Source organism: Vigna unguiculata, chromosome 3 (genome assembly GCF_037176805.1).
Source record: "Vigna unguiculata cultivar grain cowpea cultivar isolate G323 ecotype 2 chromosome 3, ASM3717680v1, whole genome shotgun sequence".
Classification (NCBI taxonomy): domain Eukaryota; kingdom Viridiplantae; phylum Streptophyta; class Magnoliopsida; order Fabales; family Fabaceae; genus Vigna; species Vigna unguiculata.
The window spans coordinates 11,064,266-11,090,293 of record NC_140794.1 but is presented as its reverse complement, the minus strand read 5'-3'; the positions used below and the strand labels follow the sequence as shown (position 1 = coordinate 11,090,293).

The following is a 26,028-nucleotide window of genomic DNA, read 5'->3' as shown; positions in this document are numbered from 1 at the left end:
AAAGATCCTTAATTAGTTTTGCATAACTCTCACAAACTTTACTACTAAATTCACTCCTAATCACCTTTAAATCTCTTAAAAAAACAACACACCATTCACTTTCAAATTCACCCAAACTCATCCTCTCCCTCTCCCTCAAATGTTTGAAGACATATTTTCAAAAGAATATATTGATAGCTAAAACGATTTCAAAGAACCAATCCAACTATTTCTCTTGATTAGAGATTTAATCTTATTTTCTGCAGGTCTTATGCTTACAAAGTGAACAAGCCAAACTCTAAGATCCCAAAATCATATGCAACTATATATTTGGAAAAGTATACTAAAGTAGATTAAATTGTTAGTGCATATATGATATACACTATGACCAACACATCAAATTAACTTCCTTAGATTTTGAGTACTATGTCATGATTGGATGAAACAACTCCTATGGACATTAGAAAACAAGAGGCTTTATATGGTCTCTTTGGAGGACTTAAAGTTATGCATACACACTACATTTGTGTCCTTTTATAAGAAGAAACTTTTGAAACTTCAATAACTTAAAAAAGGAAAATGAATATGAATGATTAATTTAAATGCATGAAAATAAGTATGATAAAAGAAAATTCTTATAATCAATCTTAAAATATTGAAATGACAAGTTTTATCCTAGTAAATTTATATAAATATAATTATTTGGAAACTGATAGCTACTATAAGTTAAATGTAAAGGATATAAATATAAAAGTTTGCATGATCAATCATCTTCCAAAATCCTCGTAGTGGGTCTAGAAAACAATAAACATTTCATATTAGAAGAAGAACATGTAGTCAATTCCGTTTTTTCTCAAATTCTCGACTCTCTCAATTGAAAACTTAATAGATTCTTAAAAAAAAACTTAACTTTTATAATTTATTCCTATGTTTTAAATAGTTATGTTGTATAAGGGTTTCATTTGTTCCAACATTTATATAAATATGTTTATAGATGTTATATTATAGGATTTTAATTAATTTTTGTAGTGAAAATTTACGAAGTTATGGAATGAGCTATAGTTGTTGAGTAATATTTTTTAGGCAAGTTATATTGTTGTGCATGCATATAATGTAAATACTAGTTATACATTGTGTATACCTATGATGTAAATATTGGACACTGAAACTATTACCAAAATAAAATATTTATACTTCATTGATGATTTAGATAAATGTACCATGTGATGAAAAATTAATCCAGATCTTTGCATAATACTTAAGTAATTATGTGTAAAGAATTGTGTTGATTATATGTGAAAACCACCATGTATATCAAGGTGATTTTAATCATGAATCAAATGTTAACTTCAAGTAAATTTACTAAATATTTATATCCTAGACGTTTAATTTTTTTTGCTTGTATTTTGATATATATATATTATTGCAACTACAAAAAATAACTAACTTTAATATTCAGGTATCACACTGTTTTCTATATTAAACTTATTTTAAGATCTCACCTGAAAATCTAATTATGAGTATTTTTTTTTCAATTTTTTTAATTTGATTATCAATTTGTTTTTACTTGAAAAAGTGATTTAAACAATAAGTAAAAAGAATATTAAAGAAAAAAAAAGAAACATACAATTATATTATGTCATTAAGTTAAAGATTAAATGATAGAATACTCATACAAATAAATACTCAATAAAATAAATTTTAACAAAGAATTGAATTAAAAATATGTTGTAATTAAAATTTAGGTAAACCTAAAATTTAATAATGTCTTGTGGATACATAAGTTTGGTTCATGAGAATGTGTAGAAGTGTATGCGCAAAAAACAGGATTACGAAAGAAGAAGTGTGGGAAGGAAATTAAACAAGTGCAAAAGTTGGAGAGAAGAAAGAAGAAAAAGCGAGAGATGCAGAAGGATGAACGAGGTTAACTCATCTGGCATGGGAATGGCCACAAGAGAAGCTTACTCGCAGAGCCCCAAGAAGAAAGTTCCTCTCTTTCCTCTTCTCTCTCTTCTCTGCTTCACTTCCATCTTCCTCCTTCTCTCCCAGTTCAGAACCACTTCCTCCCCTTCCATAACCAACTCTCTTCCCACCTTCCACAAACACACCCTAGCTTCCTGCAATTTCTCCGACGGAAAATGGATCACTCATCCTCCCAGAATTCCAACCTACGACCACACCTGCAAGGAGATCTTCAAGGGCTGGAACTGCCTCTCGGCCAACAAATCCAACGCCGCTCTTCTCCCCACCTGGCGCTGGCAGCCCCGCCACTGCGATCTCCCCCAATTCCATCCCCTTAACTTCCTCCGCGCTCACACACACACCGCCATTGGTACTCTTTCTCACCTTCTCTCTCTTCTTTTTGTTTGGGGTTGTCAATAATGGGTGTTCAGCAGTGCAGGGTTTGTCGGGGACTCGCTCAACAGGAACATGTTTGTGTCTCTCTTCTGCGCTCTCAAGAGTGCCTCCGAGGGACAAGTCAAGAAGTGGCGCCCCGCTGGGGCTGACCGCGGATTCACCTTCCTCGCTTACAATCTCACCATCGCCTATCACCGTACCAATCTTCTCGCTCGTTATGGTAGGTAAGCTTGCGTTTTTCTCATTCACTACTATCTCCTCTCCTGTTTTCCACGCCTGTTTTCTGCTGGGTCTTGTTTCAAAAGGTCTTGTGTATTAGGCCATGGACATGGATTGCACAGTCTTCATGTGATGTATAAATGTTTATGTACAGATTCTAGGATTTTCAATTTGTTACTATTTTTTCAGATGTATTGTTTATGTTATCTTGTGTCCTGTTATATAATTAGTGTCAAGTGTTCGACTGTAAATGTTAAGTGTTTCACATTAGGTAGAAATTGAAAAGTTGAGAAACATATAAGTGAGAAAAATCTCCAAACATGATGCTTTAAGGTTGTTTTGGGTTGAGTCTGATGTTAACTTTGTTCGGATGGTTTGCTCCTAGCCCAGGGGAGATGTCCCCGCTATCTTAGGTTCTAACCTCATTGCTTTCATTATTCGTAACAAAAGACCATTGTAGACTGTTAATTTTTTTTTTTTAATTGAAGACAAAATGGAGTTAAATTATTTTCATATATAAGTTGTCTTCGCTAGTTAGTCTGAAGAGATTATTGAAACAAGCTAAAATGAACACATGAACATTTTCATGATGTTCATAAGATAAATTCAAATAAGTTGTTAAAAAACACTTCTGAATTCACCTTATATGGTTCTAGTTGTTGAACATTGTTAACTATTATTGATGTTGTTCTTCTGTTTGATGCAGCTGGTCCGCTAGTGATAAAGGTGGTGCATTAGAAACTCTTGGATTCAGAGACGGATATAGAGTTGATGTTGATGTTCCAGACAGCACGTGGGCAAAGGCTTTGAGTTTCCACGATATTTTAATTTTTAACACGGGACACTGGTAATACTAGACTGTTTCTATAGTCTCTTTCTGTAAATGGGCCATATATTGCAATTTGTAGCTGCTTTCCCATTCGTTATTTGATATTTGAAAATAATGAGTGTGAGCGAAGTATGTTTTTGTCTATGATTTTGTCTTGTTACATTGGAATGTCTTCTTGTGTGTGCTGTATCCGTGTCAGTTTTATTATCTGGTTTCATCAGTGCCCATGACTTTTATCTGGTTTCTTTTAAGCAATGTATCTGCTTGGTTGTTATTTTCTTTTGTTTGGGTTGAGCTGATTCCGTAGTTGTCGCTGGTAATTCAACAATTGAAGAATGCCTTTTGAGTTTTATGTTTTTTACTGCTTACTCCTCACTTTCATTTGTATAAGCTGATGCTATTACTGTTCTTTGGAAGTATACGAGAGGATATTAACTTTTTATCTGGTTTGTGTAAACAGGTGGTGGGCCCCTTCAAAATTTGACCCTGGGAAGTCCCCAATGCTTTTCTTCAAGAATGGCGAGCCGGTAATCCCTCCATTACGTCCAGATCAAGGCCTAGATATGGTTTTGGAGCACATGGTAATGTCTTTACTTTCTATTACTCTATAATGGTAGTGGCAGTGGTAGGAAATAGGAACTTTTGTAATTTATGGCTCTAACTGATAATAAGTATGAAACAATTATGTACATTCTGAACTCATAACATAATGCTTTTTCCCATCAATCTATGGGTCTGAGTTTCATAATATGGACGAAGTATTAAGGATTGAGTTGTCAAACTGATCATGATTAAGATGCTTTTAGAAGATTTTCTATATTGGTCTGATCCCTAATACTTTCACCAATCCACTTACGAGAAATTACACCTAGTTTAAGTGGGTATGTGATTGATCAGCATATTTTAACACGAAAGTGGTTTGTTTGCAGATCAAGTATGTGGAGAAAAATGCACGGCCAGGTGCAGTCAAATTTTTTCGTACTCAATCACCCAGACACTTTGAAGGAGGAGATTGGGATCAGGGTGGTTCCTGTCTAAGGGATAGACCTTTGTCGATAGAGCAGGTGGTTGATTTAGTCAATTATCTTTTTAAGCATGTTTTTACTAGAACAGTAATCCAACAAGTGACATAAGTGTGATGTTGTTCTTCTTGCCAGTGTGATAATTTCATGCAAAATTATTACTAGTAAGATGACCTTGGAAGTTTTGCTGCTGCTCTTTTAGGTAGAAGAACTTTTCTCCGTGAAGAATAACGGGACAAATGTGGAGACTCGACTGGTGAATGATCACCTCTATAAGGCTCTCAAGGGCTCTGATTTCATTATTTTGGACATCACTCACATGAGTGAGTTCAGGGCTGATGCACACCCTGCTTCAGCTGGAGGGAAAAAACATGATGATTGCATGCACTGGTGCTTACCTGGAATTACAGATACCTGGAATGATTTGTTCATACAGCTTTTGAATAGTAAGTTTCAAGGGTAGAAAGTTGAAAGTAGTTATTTATCTATACTTGTTAGAAAAAGAGAGTGAGATTGTTAATAACGATTGTCTTTAACTTCTTCATCTTTTGGTTGGCTGGCATGCTATTATCATTAGTATATTGCATTTTTTCTTTTCTTATGTGTAACAAAAAGTTATTTTTGAGGATCAATGAGATGAATACACTGTCCAGTCATGCCTTCAATATTTTCTGTTTAGATGTCTTCTGCGTTAATGAATGCTTCTAGAAAACTGGAAAAGCCATTTTTAAGATTTAAGATTATATATACACACACTTCAAAGCGTAAATACACAGAAAAAGGCAAATTGACGTGCAACTACGGCGAGCAAAACTAATACCGTTAGTTGGAATGTTCCCAAAGTTAAAAGAAGCCTAACAAAAACATGAAGTATGACCGAATTTTTTAAATTATTTTTATGAAGTTATTATATTATATGGTACAAGATAGTTATTCTTTTGAATTATTTTCAAAATGTTTTTGTTTAAAAAAATATGAAATCCTAATAACATATCCCAGTCACCATCGTGTTGGAAGAGGGGAAGGAAAGAAAAAAAAAAAAAACTCAATTGACATCGTAAAAGCAAAAACTAAAATAAAAGTGAGGCTAGTTTCGTGCATATCTGCATAACTTATAAAGGAAAATTCTATAGGTACATCTTTCAACTTTCTTATACCTATCCAAGTATAGTTTTACTGGTGTTGAGTAGGCGTAGAGTAAAAGATGGAAGTATAATATGATAACCCAACTTAAAATCCGAGTCAAGCCATAGGAGATGTTGTGCAAATTGATCAATCTATTCGAACTGTCCAGCCCCTTGTGTCTTCAATAGACCCAGTTTGAATTCCAACTAGTGTTTTCCGCAGTTTTTGGGACAATGTTTCTGCTCCTGTTTTGTATTCAGCTCTGCATTATCAGTATTATCAGTAATTCACTAGTACAATAATCATCAGTTGTTGGAAACTTTCAAGAATATTAGGAAAGATAACGGACCAATAACCAAATTCCTACGGAAAAAATCAAACATTCTTTTAACACTGTTTTTAATCTCACACGTGCAAACAACAAATAAAATTTAGTGAGCATTAATGATCAGCATCGAAAAAGTTTACCTTGTTTCCTTGTAGGTTACAGATGAAACAGAGTTGACAACAACTGCAGTTCCTGTGCAGAACACTTCATCAGCCTCTAGCATCTCCTTCAATGATACGGCACGTTCTATGACCTGAAACATAATTCAAGTATTCGTATTCTTAGCAACCAAACAAATATTGCGAAATCATTAATAGGGTGCATTATCCAACATTCTCCATAAAGATGAACTATTTATTTTGCATTTCAAAGCTTACTAAAAATTAATACCTGATAACCCAAATCCAAGGCAATTTCAATGATGGATTTTCGTGTGATCCCAGGCAGGATGGCTCCATTTGTTTCCGGAGTGCAGATACTATTACCCTTCACAACATGAAAAGGAAAATGTGAAGTACAAATAAAGATCAAATTGGGCTATCTTAATATGTTGTTGTTTTCTTCAATCTTAATATGTTTGTTGTTCATTCTGTGTCATGATAACAATCTATTCGGGAATATGAAAGTAATGTTGTTGGTGTACCTTCACAACAAACACATTGCATGCAGAAACCTCTTCTATGTTTTTTCCAGTTGCTGAGTCCAAGAACAAGACATCAGAGAATCCATCAGCTTTCGCTGCAGTTGCTGCAGCATAAACCTACAATGCGATATACACAGTCAACGAAGAGCGAAATTCATTTAAGGGATTATAATATGCTCTATGATTTTGTCTGACCTACTGTGTGTGCATTAATTTCTTGTATTACCAGCAGCATATATAAGAAAAATGGACCCGCTTTAACTAAAATTGAACTATTCAATAAACTTTGCAGAATGATGAAATTCTAGAGTTCAAACTTTTGAGACACAACAGTTTTTGTTGATTAGATTTCTTCTACATGCAGTTAAGTACCCCAATTCCAAAACTAAGTAAAACGAAAACGAAAATTAGAGAAAAGTGGTACAAGGGTATTGATATAATTACAGGGGCATAGTTGGTAATACTCTTGATCCCTCCGGTTCCACCGGTTCCAGATATTGCTCGATAGAACTTACTCTCCACTTTCAAGTTTAGTGCACCCTGTCAAAATTGAAATTTTGTCTTGATATGAAATTTCATTAAATATTTTCTCTGTAGTAAAATGGATTCTTTATAACATGCCTTATGGTAGTTAGTGACAGGAGCACAATAAATAAGTAGAGTGTACTCTGGTGCAGGAGCCAGGTTTAAAGAAGCTCCTGTTCCCATGAGCAATGGCCTGATATACAATGACCCTTTCCCTAGTGGAGGCACCTGTTTCATATTTGAAGATTTTTTCAACTTCTTACATGGAAAAGACAAAAACTTTAAACTTTGGAGATAAATAGGAAGAAATTATTACCCAACGTTTGTTTGCAAGAGCTGTCTGTTTTACAGCATTAACGAACTGATCAACGGATGGGGATGGCATGCAGAATCTGTCTGCCCCTATCTTCATTCGTTGGGCATTCTCTTCTGGTCTAAACAGATTTATGTGCCCATCTTCAGTTCTATATGCCTTTAGCCCCTCAAAGATTCCCTGAAGAAAAGTTACACTAATGTGTGAGGCTTGAGCTAGAATTTCATCTGTGATTTGTGCAAACATTGTATGATTGATTCATAGAAGCTCATGAATTGAACCAGGTACAGTGTTGTTTTAACCTGTCCATAGTTTATTATCGTGGCAAAAGGGTTGATCTCTATGTTTCCAAAGGGAACGAGGGATCCTTCAGAAAAGTTGTCCCCTTTTGCACATTTCATGACATACATGAAATCTGTCGGAACTGGACTGAATCCAAGCTCATCCCAGTTTATGTCAGCGCAGTTTTCAACATCAACACCGCTTTTTCAAACAAAAAAGTTAAGGGGTTAGAATGAGGAATATTATCATACAAAGACAGAGAAAAAGAATGTTTATGTCTAAAGCAAGTTGTCTTGGACTTTTTAGTTCTGAACTGATGGAGAATTTTATGTTATATTGTACCTTTCTGAATTTGGTTCAGAGTTCCCTGAAACAGAATGGAGAGTCATAGTTGTGAACTGGGGTTTTCCTGCAAAGCAGAGACTGCAAAAGTCGATGCAAGCAATGAAGTTGTGTATCCAATGATAAAAAAAGAAGTATATATATATATATTTTATGCAATAACTTCTCCAATTTTCCAGAAGTTGTAATATAGTTTACATCAAGACCCCCCCTTTAGTTTTGTTTGACATGATTGTATAAGACTTCACTAGTTTTTGTTTTCGCAATTATTTTGATATTAAAATGTCACAAATCCTTTTTGTTTGACATGATATGTATCAAACTTCTGCACTAGATTTTGATTCCGCAATTATTTTTCTTTTCCTGAAAATAGCATGCTTAACCATACTAATAAAACTACTATTGGAACCTTAGGCACATGTCTCTCTATTACTTTTTACTGTAGATAATTCTTTAATTAAAAAAATATCTGAATTCAAATAAATAGTGATTTTTAAAAGGAAAAAATGATTATTTTAATTATTTAAAATAAATTTAAATTTAATTATTTTCATTTAAAATAATGATTATTTAAAGGATAAAATTAATTGAAAAAAATATATATAGAGAGAAAAAAAATCCTTTAAATATATGTATAGATTTAAAATAATCTGATTACTTAAAAAACAAAACTAGAAAGAAAATGTATGCTAAAACTAATCATTATTAAGGGCAATAGAGTTGTTTTGATAACAACAAATATAATAGTAAAACATTATAAACTGCTTCCTATGGAAGACGAAAGATAATAGTATGAAAGATTGATTAAAACTTATAAAGCTTCTTGTTGGTGCGTGAAAGTTAAGTGAAAATGTGAGAATTTAAAAACGAAGAGTTAAATTACCGAATTGAGCAGAAGAACAGCGATCGGCTACAGCAAGTGATTTCTCAATGCATGTGTAAAATATGTGTGTGAGAGAGAGATGAAAGCATTGTTTACCTTTTTATAATGAGAATAAAGAAGTTGGTGACTTTGTAGGGTCCTTGATATTGGGATAAAAGAAAATGAAATTGGAGAGGAGAAATTTATTTAGGTTAAACACGCAAACGAACGAGAGTGGAAAATGCCCTTATATTCGGCCGCCATTAAATATTTATTTCTTGTTCCCAACGGCTACATTATTCACCTACTCAAACTTCACTAAAATTCAACACTTGCCCTCTTTTTTCATTGGTTTAATTAAGTTTTACAAATTTGACTTGGTTTTAATGAATTATTTAAAATAAATTTATTTTGACCATTCTTGTTTGATTTTTGTGGTCAAACAGGATTATTATTTTATTTTATTTTTTAACTTGGAGATCAATTTGTTTTATTAATGCAGGTTTTGTTGCACCATGTCTTCAAATTGTGCTAACATCAATTTTCTTTCACGATAAAAAACACCACACCAAGAAAGGAGATATAGATGCCAAAAAGGATCAAGCATTGACCTACATGAAGAGTTTAAATCACTCCACTGCCTAATCATTTTTTTCTTGCTAAGTTAAGATAAATTAAGTATAACATCATATTTCATACCCTCCATATATGGCTAGCTATAACTTCTTGCTTGAAATTCATACATGATTATGGTAAGAGTGGTTAAACATCAGCATATACTCTTTCCCAGACAAACCAAATCTAGCTATACATTTTAATTGCTCTTTATAAGTTTGACTTTCCAAAATCTCTAACAAGTTCATAAAAAATGGTGTGACATGAAAAGGTGGAGGATTGAAGAAAACTATCATATCTAAACAACTCATTTATATTGTATTTAATATTTAAAACTCTCATTTAAGACAATTATTTATGACTCATTACTTCTCTTACACCAACCAGTTTTTCTTAATTTCTAAATAAACAATCTATGCTCTACCTCCCATATTCTAAGTCTTGTGAGACGGGAAGTAATCAAAATGACTGAATGTTCTACTTTAACATGAACTCTTTCACAATGTTCTACTCTAACAACCTGGGAAACGAAAATATGAGGTGCTAGAATGCAGTGAAATGGAGCAGTAGAGCCAAGGGAAAAAGCATAGTAAAAAAAAAAAAAACTAAATAAACCAACACATAATCGATTGAAACAATGGTTTAGCCACTAACATCAATCCCAAAATGTTAAACCCTAAAACCACGACTTACGATTTTTTCCCAATTCTTCGAGGGTTTCTGATTCCTTCCCGTGCGCAAATTTTTGGATGGTGAAAGGGGTTTTGTGATCGTCTTGGTGTGGCAGGAGCTGGACCGCGAACGCGCAAATTTGTTGCTGCTACATTGCTTGGTATGAAGACGAAAGCTGCTACGTTGTGTGCTACTACTCCATTGCTGCATCAGAGTCGAGTTTGTGTGGAGGTTTGGAGTGAGCGTCAGAGTCGGGTTTGTGTGGAGTGAGCGCCGGAGTCGAGTTTGTGTGGAGTGAACGCCAAAGACGAGGTTTCGAGAGAGGATTGTGGTATGTAGGTGTTTGTAACTTTTAGAAAAATTTTTCTTCAAACCTATAATATTACATAATATGTGTGTGCAGCTTACGAAAGGTATGTTTTTAATAAAAAATAATTTAATTTTTACACCCGAAATATTTCCGTAGGTAAGTTTCTTTTAAATTATTTTTATATTTATTTTTTTATGATATTAGTTATCTACTCTGAGTTTCGTAAGTAATACTTCGTAGAAAAGATTCCCATCAAATTAAGTCATGCTTCCTACGAAAGTTTCGTATGTCATCTAATGATTTGTTACCTACGAGCATTTAAGTTATTTACGATCATATTTCGTAGATAAAAAAAAAATTATCTACGAAAAATATTTCGTAAATTATTTTTCCTAGATAATATCCGATTTTCTTGTAGTATTGTTTCATATGAAAATATATGAATATGTCAACTAGAAAATTTGAATTAGTCGTGTCGTTCAAAAATCCAGAAGAAAAGAGTTGATGTTTCAATTATATCACAAAGAATGAGCTATAAATAAATTTATAAAAATAGATAAGAAAAATGAATTAAAAAGTAGTGGTGTATACTCTTAAATGAACAAGATAATAACAATATACATATAAGTGAAAACAATAATAATAAAAAAAAAACTTAATCATGACAATTTAATAAATAATATTACATAAAAAAATTCAGAAAATAAATTATAAATAAAATACCTCATTTTTTTAAGTTTATTTTAAACATCACACGACCTTAAACCTTGACATTTGCGCACATGCATATATATATATATATATATATATATATATATATATATATATATATATAATATTCGTATTAGATTCATCATGAAATATACATATAGTTTCAACGAAATAAAAATGTCATACAAAATAATGTTGTAGAAAATAGTACAATTATTCATTAAAAACTCGGGTTAATATATAAGTGTCACATAATTATATAATCATAGTATTTAAAGATAAAAATTGAAATTACCCTTCAAATGAATGATATGAATACAGGTATACAGGTTAAGATGATAATGGTGTCCATCAAAGGAATGAAAAGTAATAAAGGCAAGCTTCTGTATTCCATTACTAAATAACATCTTGAAAAGATAAAATAATATAAGCCGTCTTAGCTCAGTGGTAGAGCGCGTGGCTTTTAACCACGTGGTCGTGGGTTCGATCCCCACAGACGGCGCATTGAAAATAAATTATAAAGTTTTTAGTTTTGTTTCTGTATGTCTCCTAGTGCATGGCAGAAAACGGATGACTAGTTCTTCTATCTATAGAGGAAAGCCCTGCTTCCTATACTCTATCACCTAGAGAATCTATTTTCTGGATCACTATAAACAATTTTGTCTTTTTTTTTCCGAAAAACGATTACCCTTTCTATTATAGAAATTTTTTTCAGAAAACTGATGGGGTGGAAGAAGAAATTTGATGGGTGTAAGAAGCAACACACATGAGTAAAATACATTAGCATATGACATAAATAAGTAGTCATCAACCTTCATTTTATTAATATTAACACTATATGATATAAATTGGCATGGTCAACTTGAACTGGAAGACTCATTTCTCACTTCGTTCAAGTCAAGAACTAACCTAAAATAAGTTGACGGAGAAGATTAAAACTCTGTTTTATTGCCTTCCTTGTCACTTCACTTTTTTTTTTTTTTCTTTTTAGTTTTTTCTTTCTCGGTTCACTTTTATTATTTGAATTGGTGAAATAAAAATGAAATATAATATGAACTAGTGAATTTTACCTTTATTTGCTTTCTTTTTGCTTCAGTTTAAAAGGAAGGAGATGGATTCTTTATGCTGCATTTTAGTATATGAGATTTATAAACAATGATAATGTTTTTATTATATTACATTTCAGTCCACTCCATTTCATTTTAACCCATTCAACGTTCCTTCAATTCAAACATAAACAACTAAAATGTCTTCTAATAACAACTAAAATGTCTTCTAATAACAACTAATAAGGAACAGATAAATGTGAGAGAGAGAGAATTACACAGTTGATGAACTTAAAACCTTTATTAAATTAAGAGAACTAAAAGTATAATTTTTCATATTATGCAGAACATGTAGGGAAAATGACTTTCAAATGATAACTTGTTAGGATGAAACAAAAGTCATCTTCAATTAAGAGATTGTGACTGTCCATGACTTTGTATCCTCAAGACACCCTGTTTGAATTCCAACCAGTGTTTTTCGTAATTTTGCAGACAATGTTTCTGGCCCTGTTTTGTAATCCCTCCTGCATTTGGTCAATGGTAAAGACATAAGAGAGAAGATATTTTAAATAAATAGTTGAATTATGATACTTACTAATATAAAAAATTGAGTTTAATTTATGCATAGATAGCAGAAAGTACTTTTATACTTGACATCTACCGAAAAATCATCATATTAATGAATAAGATTAAGTATGAAAATAATCATTACAAAATAAATAATTTTATCCTACTTAAAAGTGTACAAAATGGGTAAATATTATCTGAATTGACGTAGTATATTGAAAACAAAAGAAATAGAATAACTGAAGTGAAATTTTTACCTGGTTTCCTTATAGGTAACAGATGCAACAGAGTTAACAACCACTGCAGTTCCTGTGCAGAACATTTCGTCAGCAACTAGCATTTCCTCCACTGATATGGCACGTTCCATGACCTGAACATAATTCAGTAAGCCCCTTCTCTGTAAGTAACTAAGCATACAATACTGAGAACATTTTTGTCTGTAGAAACATAGGTAAGGTAGATTTTCTCATACATAGTAGGTATATTTTCTAGAAGCAAGTCAATATACGTGCCAATAATTGAACGAAACTGATTTAATACCTGATAACCCAAATCAATGGCAACTTCAATGATGGATTTTCGTGTGATACCAGGCAGGATGGTTCCATCTAATGAAGGAGTGGAGATAGTGTTGCCCTTCATAGGATTAAATTAAACAAATTTTGTTCAGACTGTCACATGGTTTGGATATAAAAATTGTTAATAGCATGCCCACATAAATAATGTTCAGACCTTCACAACAAATACATTGCATGATGATGCCTCCTCTATATGTTTTCCTGTTGCTGAGTCCAAGAACAACACATCGGAGAATCCATTGGCCTTTGCATCTGTTATTGCAGTATAAACCTATGGCACAAAAACATATAAGGATAATATACTTTATCAAGAGGACAATTATAATCTGAGGTAAGTTTTAGTATGATCTGTTATTTGACTTAGCAGTCTAAGTATAACCGTGCTTTGTATTACATTCATCAAAAGGTTTACAGAACGATAAATTCAGGAACAAAGTTTTGATTGACAAATTTCTTTTTCTTCTAATCTCGGATAAGTAAAATTATCAACCATAAGGAAGAGGAAATGTTTTATAGATGAATCGGTAGTGTATGCTTACAGGGGCATAATTGGTGACACTTTTGATCCCTCCAGTTCCACCACTCCCAGATATTGCTCTATATAGTTTATCCTCCACTTTTAAGTTCAGTGTACCCTGTATTAATTAATCAAGAAGATGAAATTTCAACAAGTTGCAAGTACAATTTTTTCCATGTATCGTAAAACATGTGGAAATCCAAAGGTGACCTTGTGGTAGCTGCCAACTGGAGAACAGTAAATAAGAAAAGTATACTCAGGAGCTGGTGCCAAACCTAAGAGTGGTCCTGTTCCAATGAGCAAGGGCCTAAGATATAGTGACCCTTTTCCTGGAGGAGGCACCTGTTTCAAATTTGAAGCTTAATTTGTTTTTCAACTTTTTCATGGATCACAGAGATGAACAAGATGAGGAAATGAATGAATACCCATCGTTTGTTGGCAAGAACTGTCTGCTTCACAGCATTGACAAACTGGTCAACAGATGGAGATGGCATACACATTCTATCTGCTCCTCTCTTCATGCGTAGACCATTCTCATCTGGTCGAAATAAAAGTATACGCCCATCTTCAGTTTTGTATGCCTTAAGCCCCTCAAAGATTCCCTGAAGACTCACAAAGTTTGCATATTTGTGAGGCTTAGCTTCAAGTTCTTTGCACAAAGCTTATTATAGATAAAATCTGATAAATCATTAAGCATTGCTGTGTGGCATAAGAACCTGTCCATAATTTAATATCCCAGAAGAAGGACTGATCTCAATGTTGCCATAAGGAAGCAGCGATCCTTCTGAAAACTTATCTCCTTTGGCACATTTCATGACAAACATGTAATCTGTGGTAACTAAATTAAATCCAAGTTCATCCCAATTAACCTCAGCAGCACTGATACAAAAGCAAAGCAGGGTGACCAAACTTCAGATTCAAAATCACCAATAGTAAAGTATTGTACCATAAAAACATGATTTAACCAAGTTCATATATCATTGTCTTACTCATTAAAAATTAGGTAATTAATCGCTCAATACCTTTCAGAACCGTTATTAGAGGGGGGAGACATAGCTGCGACCACGGGTTTCTGCTTTCAAGTAGTGTCAGCTGATGCAACGCTCCACACAAATACCTGTGTAAAACCAATCCAGATCAGTCATACATTACTTTGATGTCATGTCAGCATATACTAAGGTAACCATCATTATAATATATGATAAAATTTATTACATATTACATACACACTCGAACCTATAAAGTTATATGTTTTAAAGATCACATGTAAAATTAAATATCTGATCAAAATTAAAGACTTTTAAACATAAAAGTTAAAAAAAAAAAGAAAAAGGAACTACAGTTATAAATAAGAATTAAAATTCAAAATTATAATGTAATTTTACATTTTTTCCCAGAGAGAGAATAACACGATGATTATACCTTATAGCATGTTTGATTTTAGGTCTTGAATCCCTGATTAACATAACGTTAGTGATCTAGAACGTGTATAAATGTGATCTTTAGAAATTACAATAGCAACATGATTCACATTTCTTATTCTTTCGTCTCATCTTTGGTTTTTGTCAAATTTTCTTTCTTCTTTCCCTCCAGGTAAAGAAAAGGATGTGCGCACCCAGTGACAGATTTGAAGAAACTTAGAAATTCGCAAAATCGAAAGATGTGATTGTGAATCGGTATTCACTTTGAACATTCATCAGAGAGTGAAGCAATGGAATGAGAAACATGAGTACCTTGTAAAAGCAGGTACGAACTTTGAACTTTGAACTTTGTATCCCTTGAGGTAGGATTGAAAAGAAGAGAAAGAAAAGCTTTAACGAAAAAAAATGAAGGAGAATGAAACAGTGATAGATGCGAAGGGGAGCATACTGATGCATGCCTTTTATAATAAAAAATGTGGAACCACATTATAAGGGCAACAAATAACAAGCACATGCTTTCTCATATTAGTTAACATAATTTAACTTTAATTTAATTTAATTTAATGTATAGTATTATAACATAATATTTATATCTATTCATATATTTTAAGGTAAAATTTATATATTCTAACGTACAAAAATATATTTACCAATACAAATAAAACAAACATTTTTACCAAAACACCCATCATTAAAGGAGATAATATTAAAAATGCACAAATTTAACGTCTACCTAATCCAATAACATTCATTACATAGGACACAAGATGATTAACTATCCAAATGAAAAATATATATTTTAAATTATTACAAAGTATATTAATTTGCAAAAGATTTGAGGATGACATCCAACACAAACAATAAAATGACAAAAATAATAAAACTTCAGCAAACACAACTTAATCAATAAAAATAAACCAATGTAAACACAACTTAATCCTCGTTTACCATGTGATCATGAATTGGATTTTTAATGACTTAATCTACATCTATTTTAGATCCAAATAATTGGATCAGATTTTCAATCAAAATCCTTTTTTTTTCAATCGAACTAGTTTTGATCTGTTTAAAATTCAGATTAAATATTTAGATCAAGATTTAAATCCATATCCAAATATTTGGATTAAATTCAAAATTTCGAATCTATGTTTTACAAAAGAAATTTAAATTGAATTTTCTAAAGCCTGTGTCCTTATGTGTTGACACCATCGAATTTGGCAGATTTTTTGTCAGGACCAACTCGATCGAATTTTGGTCGAGGCCGACTTGGTTGAATTTGGCCAAATTTTGGCTGAGGCCAACTCGGCCAAATTCAAACGAATTTTGGTCGTGCCGACTTGACTAAATATGTACAAATTTCAGTTAGGATTGACTAAGAATGGCAACGGGTCGGGTCGGGCACAAATAGTGCCTACCCGCAACCCGACCCGCAAAAAAAAACCCCGCTCGCTACCCGCCCATTTACCCACCGGGTATCTGCTTAAAAAATACACGCGGATATTTTTAAAACCTGCGGATACTCGTGGATACCCGATATCCGCAAATATTTTAAAAAATATATATTTTACAAATTTTTTAATATAAAATTATAAAAATTAAATATAAATTAAATTAAATTATAATTATAATTAAATTTGACATAATAAAATATACTTTTAATTTTAATTTTAATTAAATTTAACTTAATAAAATGTAACTTAAATTTTAATTTTAATTTTTTGCGAGTAACGGGTACCCGCGGGTAACGGGTACTTGCGGGTTACGGGTACCCACGGGTACGGATAGTATGATACTCGTACCCAACCCGTTTATAAGCGGGTATTAAAATACCCGCTACCCGTAGATAATAAATACCTGTGGGTAGTAATTATCCGTCGCGGATTTTATCCGCGGGCGCGGGTATTTTTGTCATCCCTAGGACTGACACGGTAAAATTGGGCCACATACAACCTCATTACGGCCAGGATGATATGGCCGAATACGACCAAATTTGGGTTAGAGCCGACTTGGCAAATTTTTGATCAAGATTGACTTGATTGGATTCGGCCGAGTTTCGGCTGGGGTCGATTTCGCCTAATACAACCAAATTTTGGCCAGAGCTGACTTAGCCAAATATGGCCACATTTGGGTCAAGGCCTACTCGATCAAATTTCGGTCAGGGTTTACACAACTGTATACGTTGGTCGAGGTCGACTTAGCTAAATACAACCAGATTTCATCTACGATTGACTCGGTCAAATACGACTATATTTCAGCTAGGTCAGACTCGACTAAATTTTGGTCGGGACTAACTTGACTAAATTCCACCGAATTTCGACCAGAATAGGCTCGGCTGAATAGGCCAAATTTCGGTCATGACCGACACAGCCAAAATGGCCGAATTTCGTCCGAAACTAATCTAGTCAAATAAAACTAAATTTGGATCAGGACTGACACAACAAAATTTTGACCGGATAACTCAAACAAATTTTGACTACATCGACTCAGATAAATTTCGACTAGACCAACTCGACTGAATTCGATCATAAAAGCTTTTTCCTCCATCTTTATAAGAATATGTAAATCATAGTTACATGTAACCACCCAATTGTTATTTAACTGAATCATTAGACGATAATTATGCACATTGTAGTTAACTGTGGTATTGTTTTTTAACTATTAAAATCCCGGAAAATGTTTCAAAATATTTAGGAGACTTTTTCCATTTTCTTTTAAATTTTAGGAACTTATTTTGAAAAGTATTCATTACCCTCTTCTGATCTAATCAACCATATTTTTTAATGCCTTTTATATTTGATTGATACTTAGAATATATATAATGCTTTATACTATTTAATAATTGTATTAATATTTAATATTGAGGAAATATTAATGTGAGCATTAGTATTAATAATTTGTAATAAATAAATACAGAAGGAAAGGAAGGTACTAGCTGTCCATATAAATTTGCTACTTTTAATTAATGTCCACGAGGGTGCTTGGTGGAATGTGCCTCTATTTTATTCGAGAGGATCTTTAGAAACAACTAAGACTATTTTATTATAGGTTTCTTTTCTATGTGAGTTTACAAATTATAGATAGTGACAAAGTGGTGATTCCTATATATGTAGTCGTCTGTTTATACAAAAAAGGTTTTCCCTGTAAAAATAGAAAATTTAAACAAACATTTTGCTAACTAGTAGTTTAAAGGCATTATATACGAAATTATTTTTTTTATTAAAAAATATATAAAAATATTATAAGAAAGTTATATGAAGATGTATAAACATTATACTTTTATATATATATATATATATATATATATATATATATATATATATATATATAAAATTTTGAATACAGAATAAAAGTTTTAAGAAACAAAAGAAATACATTTTTAAATATACCAGTTAAAACTTCCATAACTGATTGATCTTGACCAAATTTTACGAGGAATCTTTTGAATTACGAGGACAAGTGAGCATATATATAAAAATGAAACTGAAACATTATTTATTTGTTGTATTGACGAGCATATATACGTAGTATGAGTTCGTATTCACACTATTAGCAATTTTCCTTTCTACGAACATGTCTCACATGAAATACTTTAAAACACGACTATCTCACTTTTATGTTGATTTGATCAATTAAAGCGTGATTTTGACTTTTCAGTTTTATGACACTCATCGTTATTCACGAAGTGCTATTATTTAATTATTTAGTTAATTTAAAAATAAGAAATATGTTTTGTGATATAGATCGAAAATATTAATAAATTATAATATACATAGAAGATTATGAAATTGACTTTGTTAAGTCTATTTTATATTAATATTAAAATGAATCTAAAATAAACTTTCTAGAAAACATTATTGAAATTTATCTTAAATTTAAGATATTAACAAAGAGAATTAGAAATAATATAAGAAATGTTCTTTCAACCTATTCTCATGATTTTTTTTAGGACATATATATCCAACGAAATATATTATTGATTCAAAAACTAAATTAAATCTCAAATAAACTAATAAATTTAGAATATGTTAGTTTTGCTAAGAAGTATAAACTTAGATAATAAAAAATATCAAATAAAGTTGAGAACTATCCATATCTTGTCGAGAAATATTTTTTTTTTTATAAATATATTATCTTGTTGAGAAATAATAAGTAAGATCCAGAAATATTAATGTTGTCAAAAAAAAAATATCGATCTTACTAAAAAGTGTGACACAATGCTTAAAAGTATCAAACATGATTTATAAGTATTAATCTTATCGATAAGTATTATGCATAATCAAAACCATCTTTATTCAAATGTTGAGAAGTATTAATTTTTTCTCTCAAATTTTTTGTCTATTTTTTTTACAAATTAAAAAATGTTTTTTTTTTGTCCAAACTAATTTTAAACATGTGTTGCCTATAAACAAGTTGATGTTTGTTTGTTTATTAAAAGAGATTCAGAGGTTAAAGAAAGAAACAAAAAGTATTTTTAGGAGGTTTATCATTAAGTTTTGAAGAATAACGTGAAAAATGATTTAAGTTTAGAAAGTCAATATGCATTTAAAAGTATAAAAAGTAAAATTTGTGAAAAATACAAAGAATAAAGCATGTGCAAAAATATGAAGTAAACTCTTTAAAAATGCAAGGGATAGACTATGCAGAAATATATAGAGTAGAACTTGCTAAAAATACAAATCAATGTATGGACAAATTGGTCTAATGTGTATTATTAGACTCGTTTTAATCAGTGCATCAACATATTTGTCTAATTGTATAGTAATTCAATCAGAGAATGGATAAAGTCATTTGTGTATTAATAGACTTGTCTAATATGTGTATAAACAAACTAGTATAATGTATTGACAAACTCGTCTAATGTGTGTTGCAAGACTTATCTAATTAGTGTATGAACAAACTTGTCTAATATGTATTCTTAGACTCGTCTAATCAGTGTATGGAGTGATTCATCTAATGTTTTTTTGGTATACTAGTCTAACTGTTCTATAAAAAGACTTGTCTAATGTATATTGTTAGATTCATCTAATATTTTTTGCTATACTTGTAACGTTCTAGCCGAAAATTACTATTTAAAAATAAATAAGAAATAAGATTTATAAAACATTACATTTATTCTCGCAATTTCCAAAAAACGCGGGAAAATTAAAAGTTCAACATCGCTTCCATAATAATTAAAATCGTACTATTCAGTTATTACAAAACCAAACCATAAAAAAATACTGAAGAAAATCATAATAAAACTGAGTAAATAATCTCGTCGTGATCCCCACTCCGTCTCTACGTATCCGCCTGCTCACTTGCATTAACATCTACTCCCATGTAACAAGTTACATGATCATCGCCACACACACACAGATAGGGTGAGCTCATTTAAATAAAACCAAACACATAAACTATTAAATACAACATCGGAACCTTAAAACCCCGAGTTAGTATTCTTCTCCCTTGTTCCTTACTTCTCCACTTCCAATACTTTCATTAGACGTCTATCATTTCTATACCATTTAGGTGAGAACGATGATCGATCTTTGCTGCACGAGTGTCTACTCGCCCCTCCGACTACAGGCCACCACCTGATCGTCCACACGTGGGAATAACTTTGCCACAACATCTCACCGTGACACCAAGTGGAGCTCCCGAAACAAACATAAGGTTTGTAGCTGTTCCAGACTACCAAAACTCTATCAGAATCACTCTGAAGAGGGCAATCACCCGAACCTCGCCGTACGAGCCACAACTCGCACACTCCACTGGACTTCCTAAACCACCAGGCTACAACCTTGAGTGGTCACGTGTTACCCCAATACAAGATTACACTCGTAACTGGGCCCCCAGCCAAAGCCTCGCATCATGAACATCACCTAAAGCTGTGTAGAAACCTTTCCTCGCGCACCATCACTGAACAAAAACCGCTTGACGCACATCTCACGTCGCCAGGCACACAATAGGTTCAGACCGCTTGGCGTGCATCACACGCCGCCAGACGCCACGCGCCCGCAAAATCATCACTGCACCGTCACCGCCTGGCGGGGGACACGTACTGCCAGGCGCCACGCGCCTGCAGAATCATCTCTGCACCATCACCACCTGGCAGGGACGGACCAGGCGCCACTCGTCGCCACCGCCTGGCGCACCTGCCCCGCGCCGCCAGGCGCCACCGTGCCATCAGAGTCTCTGTTATTCCATTCCGCCTGGTGGGACCCTCCCTACCGCCAGGCGCCACGCGTCAACAGTGGCCACTGCCACTAATTTATGTTCCGTCCGCTTGGTGGCTCGCTCGCGCCGCCAAACACCATGCTTGTAGCGCACTGCTACTGGTTTCTCGGCACTTAAACAGATCCCCAAGGGATCCCAATCACACAACACACCAAACTATAGAATAATTAGGACACACACCAATCATAGTTCTATCACTAGCCACTCATACACACCTTTTTAATCACATATATTATAGTCACCAAGATTGCACACACTTCTCCAAATTAACATAAACAATGTAGCATATTAACTACCCCATCCACTAAACATAATCTTCATATATCCTTACATGTTAATAAACTGAATTGCACCTCACACATTACACTTGGCATTCTTCTCATTTATTAGCATATTGTTTCATATAAATCTATCTCACTCTCTCTGCCATATTAACATACATTCTGAATTTAACTTACCACATGCACCCAATTATGCTTCATTAGAAGTTACTTGAACTCATCAAAGGCTTATTCATGTATTTTACAAACTCCAAAATCAGCAATATTAAATAATGTATATCTCTAGCTGCTGACCTCCAAATCAAATCTCCACCGTTCAAAATGAAGAACCACATGTCAAAATTTCACCTAAATCGGACGGTTAACGAACCGGGAAATGCAGTTTTACGAAAACTGCACGAACCAGAAAAATTGGTGGCGCCTAGCGCCCAAAATCAGACGACTGGCGCTCGACGGGACTAAAATACCGCCCGACGGTTATTGTTACGCGAAAAGTACAAAAAACAGCGTTTTTCGTGAATCAACACACCACGCACCTCTGGTGTGGCGCCTGGCGGCCAATATGGTGCCGTCAGGTGGTTTCTGCAGTTCCAGGAACCCAGAAATATCCTCAACACCTTCAAACCTTATTCCAACCCCTACAATTCTGATTCCACTCGATTTACGATCCAATAGGCTGCCTTCACATGATTATATTCATTATTCCTTCATAATACTCCTCCATATACGAAATTCCACTAACCTTACCACTTAATCTAGTGCGACTATGAAATCTCCCTTGACACCAATGCCCTCCTTTGCCTTTCCCTCAACTCAGCCCCCCAAAACCTCACTCAAAACTCACCAAAACTCTCAAATTCGTGCTCTCTTTCTGATATGATTTCAGGCTTGCCACAACTTTTCCTAATACCCTAATTTTGCCTTTTAAATGGTGATTTAAAGTTAGGTCAATAATGAGAAACGAAAATGCAACTTAATTGGTGATTAAGTGCCATTCATTGTTCCATTATGGCTATTTTTTTTCAGCCACCCTTGGCTGCCATGTCTACTAGGGTCTTCCTTTAACCCTTCAAATTGTAAGCCAAAGTTAAAAAAAATAGCCAAAATGAAGTTTAATTTGAGTTTCCCCAAGGTTCAAACCCACCACCTTGCTAATGCCAAATCAATGCTAAACCACTAAGCCAATTCTTATTTCTTATTAACTAATAAAATTCAAGTATTATATTATGTTGCATCACGACTAACACATATATTTAAAATAATAATAATTAAATACACATTATTGGCATACCTAGGACTCAAACCCAAATCCTCTCACACAATCAAGTACTCTTAACCACTTGAGCTAGTACTTTTCCACATCATTAAGGTTTACAATTAATGTCATAAAGGCTTCTCTTACCAGCATTTATTAAATAATTATTTATTTAATTATTTAAATTTTGTGGGTCTTACAATACTCGTCTAATCAGTATATGAGCATACTTGTCTAAGGTGTTTTGGAAAATTCATCTAATTAATGAATGAACACATTCATCTAATGTGTATTAATAAACTCGTATAATATGTGTATGAACATATTTGTCTAATATATATTGCTTGACTCGTCTAGTCAATATGTAAATGGCTCGTCTTAGGTATATTTCTAGACTTGTTTAATCATTGAATCGACAAACTCATCTAATGTTCTTTGTTGTAATTATCTAATCAATGTATATCTAAGCTCATATAATATCTTTCGTTATACTTGTCTAATCAACTATGGAATGACTTGTATATTTTTTGTTATATTCGTTTAATTAATGTATGAACAGTTTTGTCTAATGTGTATTACTTGGCTTATATAATGTTTTTTTCTTGTCTATATTCGTCTAATCAATGTATGAAAAGACTTGTCTTATGTGTATTACTAGACTCGTCTAACCAATATATAAAATGATACGTCTTGTATTTTTGCTATATTTGTCTATTGATTGTATGATATATATTATATATTTTTAAAGTTATATTTAAATATAATAACTAAATATTTATAAATATAATTTATTAAAAATAAAATTATAATTATAAAAATAAACAAATAATTTTTATTATAGAAAGTTATTATTTATTTTATAGATAATTTGTTTATTATAAATACTATATTTGGTATAAAGAAATAACTAATTTAAAAAAAAACGGTGAAAAAGAGAATGAAATTTAGAAATTATTTTATCAGTAAATTACAAAATAAAGGTTAATTTAATATTAATTCATAAATAATTTATCAGTATAATGTAATGTTTAAATTTTATTACACATTGAAAAAGAAAAATGAATCAAATTTTTAATTGTTTAATACATTTTTGTTAGCGATTATTGAATGTGAGTGGTTAATAGGAGTGTTTGGTGGTAGGGAAAAGCAGTTGGTAAGTAAAAGTGCAAATAATGATGTAAAAAATATATTAAAATAATGGTATTTGGTAGGGATGGTGATGGACTTGAATAGTGATTATTTATAATTTAAAAATTCACTTGTTATTTGCATGGTATTCTTTAAAAGATATTTACAGATTTTTAAAAATTTGCATATTTTTATGATTATTCACGAATTTTAAGAAAAATATTTTATAAATTTTTAAAATAAATTTTTTAATTAAAATTAAAAAAATAAAAAAATAAAAATTAAATTAGATATAAATTAAATTAAATTTAATAAAATATAAATTAATTTTATTTTTACTTTTTTTTAGATAACAAACGTCTACATATACAAATAATATGATATTTATGTCTGATCTATTTATAAATAAATATTAAAATACTCATTATCTATATCACGAATTTTATCAAATGAATAATAATAAATTTAGATATTTTACCATTCTTAATATACAATCAAATGAAATGGCAATAGGGCAGGTAATATGTAGTAGTAGTTGTATGGCCACCTTCAAGGAGAAGCCCTTAATTATTGTCCTTTTATAACATTACTTTTTTTTAGACCCTGCATTGCACGGGTTACTATTTTTTTTAATTCAAAATATCAATCTTTTCAATATTTTACTATATTTTATGTTTCATATGATAGTTTTATTATTAATATTTTAAAATTAAACACTTCAAAACATATCCTTTATAAAAAGCGTCTCACTAATAAAACTGATACTAAAATATTTATTTGAGTTTGATAATATGAAATAATTTTAAGAAAAATATATTTCTTTCAATAATTAAATAAAACTTTAATTAAAATATATATTACAAAACTTTTATATATAAATGAATTAAAAAATATTAAAAAGAATATAATAAACTCATAACAAATTAAATTAAAACATGAAAGAATAACTCTTACAACAAAAATAAACGTGTAAACTCTATCAAATACTTAATGTTGTAATGGCGTGAAATAAACAAAAATGTATAAAGAAACAGTCTACTTTAGAATAAAAAAGTATAAAGTTTGTTTTTATTCGAATTTAGTTGGATGGTTTACAGTTGACGTTAACAGTTTTACATTTTTACTATATAAGTTTTAATTTCAAAAAAATGTTAGAAAAATATTAAAATTTAATATATTTTACATTTTTATTTAAATTTTATTAAATATTTAATATTGTAATGATGTGACACAACATAAGTGCAAATAAAAACAGTTCATATTAAAAAAATAATGTTAGTTTGACATCATAATTTTTTTAAACCCTCATTATCTTTCATTGTCTATTTTTTTTATAAATATAAAAATTAATTCTTATGAAGACCTTTTTATTTCTATGATGATTGTCAAAGTAAGCAAATAATGTCAAAAAAAAAAAAAAAGAGAAAAATATTTAATCAAAATGTAATGATATGATATACTAATAAGATGGACGCAAGATCCAGCTGACGTATCACCAATACCACACACTTAAAACTATTCTATTTAATTTATTTAATACTTTAAGAATTTAGTACGTTTTTCACTTTTCTTTATTTTGTTTAATATAACACGTGAGAAGATATTATTATAATAATTTTATTATATATTGGATTACTTAATAATTTATTTATATATATTACCAAGCGAAAATCAATTAAACTGTAATATCAAATCTAATACTGATATCTTGATTTGTTTTTTCAAACAAGTGCAAGCAAATGGAGGTCGACACTATTCATATGGATATTATCTCTGTGGAGTAATGATATTCTAATTTCACCCATTATCTTGGATAAAACTACTTAACAACTTATTATAATAATATAATTTAAAAGTTATTTTATTAGTTTAATATTTTTTTAA

The 26,028-nt window shown here is 31.7% G+C and overlaps 3 protein-coding genes and 1 non-coding gene across 5 annotated transcripts; 2 read left to right on the top strand and 2 right to left on the bottom strand.

Annotated features, from left to right (window-relative positions):
* The first annotated feature begins 1,785 nt into the window (after positions 1 to 1,785).
* On the top strand, positions 1,786 to 5,059 carry TBL13 (TRICHOME BIREFRINGENCE-LIKE 13). Its single transcript, XM_028064529.2, has 6 exons — positions 1,786 to 2,311; positions 2,381 to 2,561; positions 3,263 to 3,403; positions 3,846 to 3,966; positions 4,315 to 4,449; positions 4,610 to 5,059. The coding sequence occupies exons 1-6, from the start codon at positions 1,792 to 1,794 to the stop codon at positions 4,868 to 4,870; spliced, it is 1,359 nt and encodes a 452-aa protein (XP_027920330.1). The 5' UTR covers positions 1,786 to 1,791; the 3' UTR covers positions 4,871 to 5,059.
* A 397-nt stretch (positions 5,060 to 5,456) lies between these two features.
* Positions 5,457 to 10,468, bottom strand: LOC114178551 (branched-chain-amino-acid aminotransferase 2, chloroplastic-like). Its single transcript, XM_028064532.2, has 10 exons — positions 10,136 to 10,468; positions 7,966 to 8,046; positions 7,644 to 7,824; positions 7,345 to 7,521; positions 7,125 to 7,256; positions 6,948 to 7,043; positions 6,504 to 6,620; positions 6,251 to 6,346; positions 6,001 to 6,113; positions 5,457 to 5,794 (listed from the first exon to the last, which is right to left on the bottom strand). The coding sequence occupies exons 2-10, from the start codon at positions 8,010 to 8,012 to the stop codon at positions 5,680 to 5,682; spliced, it is 1,074 nt and encodes a 357-aa protein (XP_027920333.1). The 5' UTR covers positions 8,013 to 8,046; positions 10,136 to 10,468; the 3' UTR covers positions 5,457 to 5,679.
* Positions 10,469 to 11,565: 1,097 nt separating this feature from the next.
* On the top strand, positions 11,566 to 11,637 carry TRNAK-UUU (transfer RNA lysine (anticodon UUU)). Its single transcript has one exon. It is a non-coding gene; the product is annotated as a tRNA-Lys (tRNA).
* An 826-nt stretch (positions 11,638 to 12,463) lies between these two features.
* Positions 12,464 to 15,713, bottom strand: LOC114179512 (branched-chain-amino-acid aminotransferase 2, chloroplastic-like). Of its 2 annotated transcripts, XM_028065872.2 has the most exons (11): positions 15,577 to 15,694; positions 15,266 to 15,298; positions 14,866 to 14,960; positions 14,560 to 14,722; positions 14,269 to 14,445; positions 14,054 to 14,185; positions 13,866 to 13,961; positions 13,481 to 13,597; positions 13,289 to 13,384; positions 13,006 to 13,118; positions 12,464 to 12,705 (listed from the first exon to the last, which is right to left on the bottom strand). In XM_028065872.2, exons 3-11 carry the CDS (start codon positions 14,895 to 14,897, stop codon positions 12,591 to 12,593), a joined length of 1,041 nt encoding a protein of 346 aa, XP_027921673.1. In that variant the 5' UTR covers positions 14,898 to 14,960; positions 15,266 to 15,298; positions 15,577 to 15,694; the 3' UTR covers positions 12,464 to 12,590. The 2 variants fall into 2 exon arrangements, with proteins under 2 accessions (XP_027921673.1, XP_027921672.1); XM_028065871.2 differs by lacking the exon at positions 15,266 to 15,298 and having other exon boundaries at positions 15,577 to 15,713.
* Positions 15,714 to 26,028: the final 10,315 nt, after the last annotated feature.

Coding starts and splice junctions, on each gene's coding strand:
- LOC114178551 (XM_028064532.2), bottom strand. CDS start 8,012: ATGACTCTCCATTCTGTTTCAGGGAACTCTGAACCAAATTCAGAAAG. Junction 7,522..7,643: donor CGATAATAAACTATGGACAG/GTTAAAACAACA, acceptor ACTTTTCTTCAG/GGAATCTTTGAGGGGCTAAA. Junction 6,347..6,503: donor GCAATGTGTTTGTTGTGAAG/GTACACCAACAA, acceptor CATGTTGTGAAG/GGTAATAGTATCTGCACTCC.
- TBL13 (XM_028064529.2), top strand. CDS start 1,792: ATGCGCAAAAAACAGGATTACGAAAGAAGAAGTGTGGGAAGGAAATTA. Junction 3,967..4,314: donor ATATGGTTTTGGAGCACATG/GTAATGTCTTTA, acceptor GTTTGTTTGCAG/ATCAAGTATGTGGAGAAAAA. Junction 4,450..4,609: donor GACCTTTGTCGATAGAGCAG/GTGGTTGATTTA, acceptor CTGCTCTTTTAG/GTAGAAGAACTTTTCTCCGT.
- LOC114179512 (XM_028065871.2), bottom strand. CDS start 14,897: ATGTCTCCCCCCTCTAATAACGGTTCTGAAAG. Junction 13,962..14,053: donor CAGTTGGCAGCTACCACAAG/GTCACCTTTGGA, acceptor TAATTAATACAG/GGTACACTGAACTTAAAAGT. Junction 12,706..13,005: donor GTTACCTATAAGGAAACCAG/GTAAAAATTTCA, acceptor GACCAAATGCAG/GAGGGATTACAAAACAGGGC.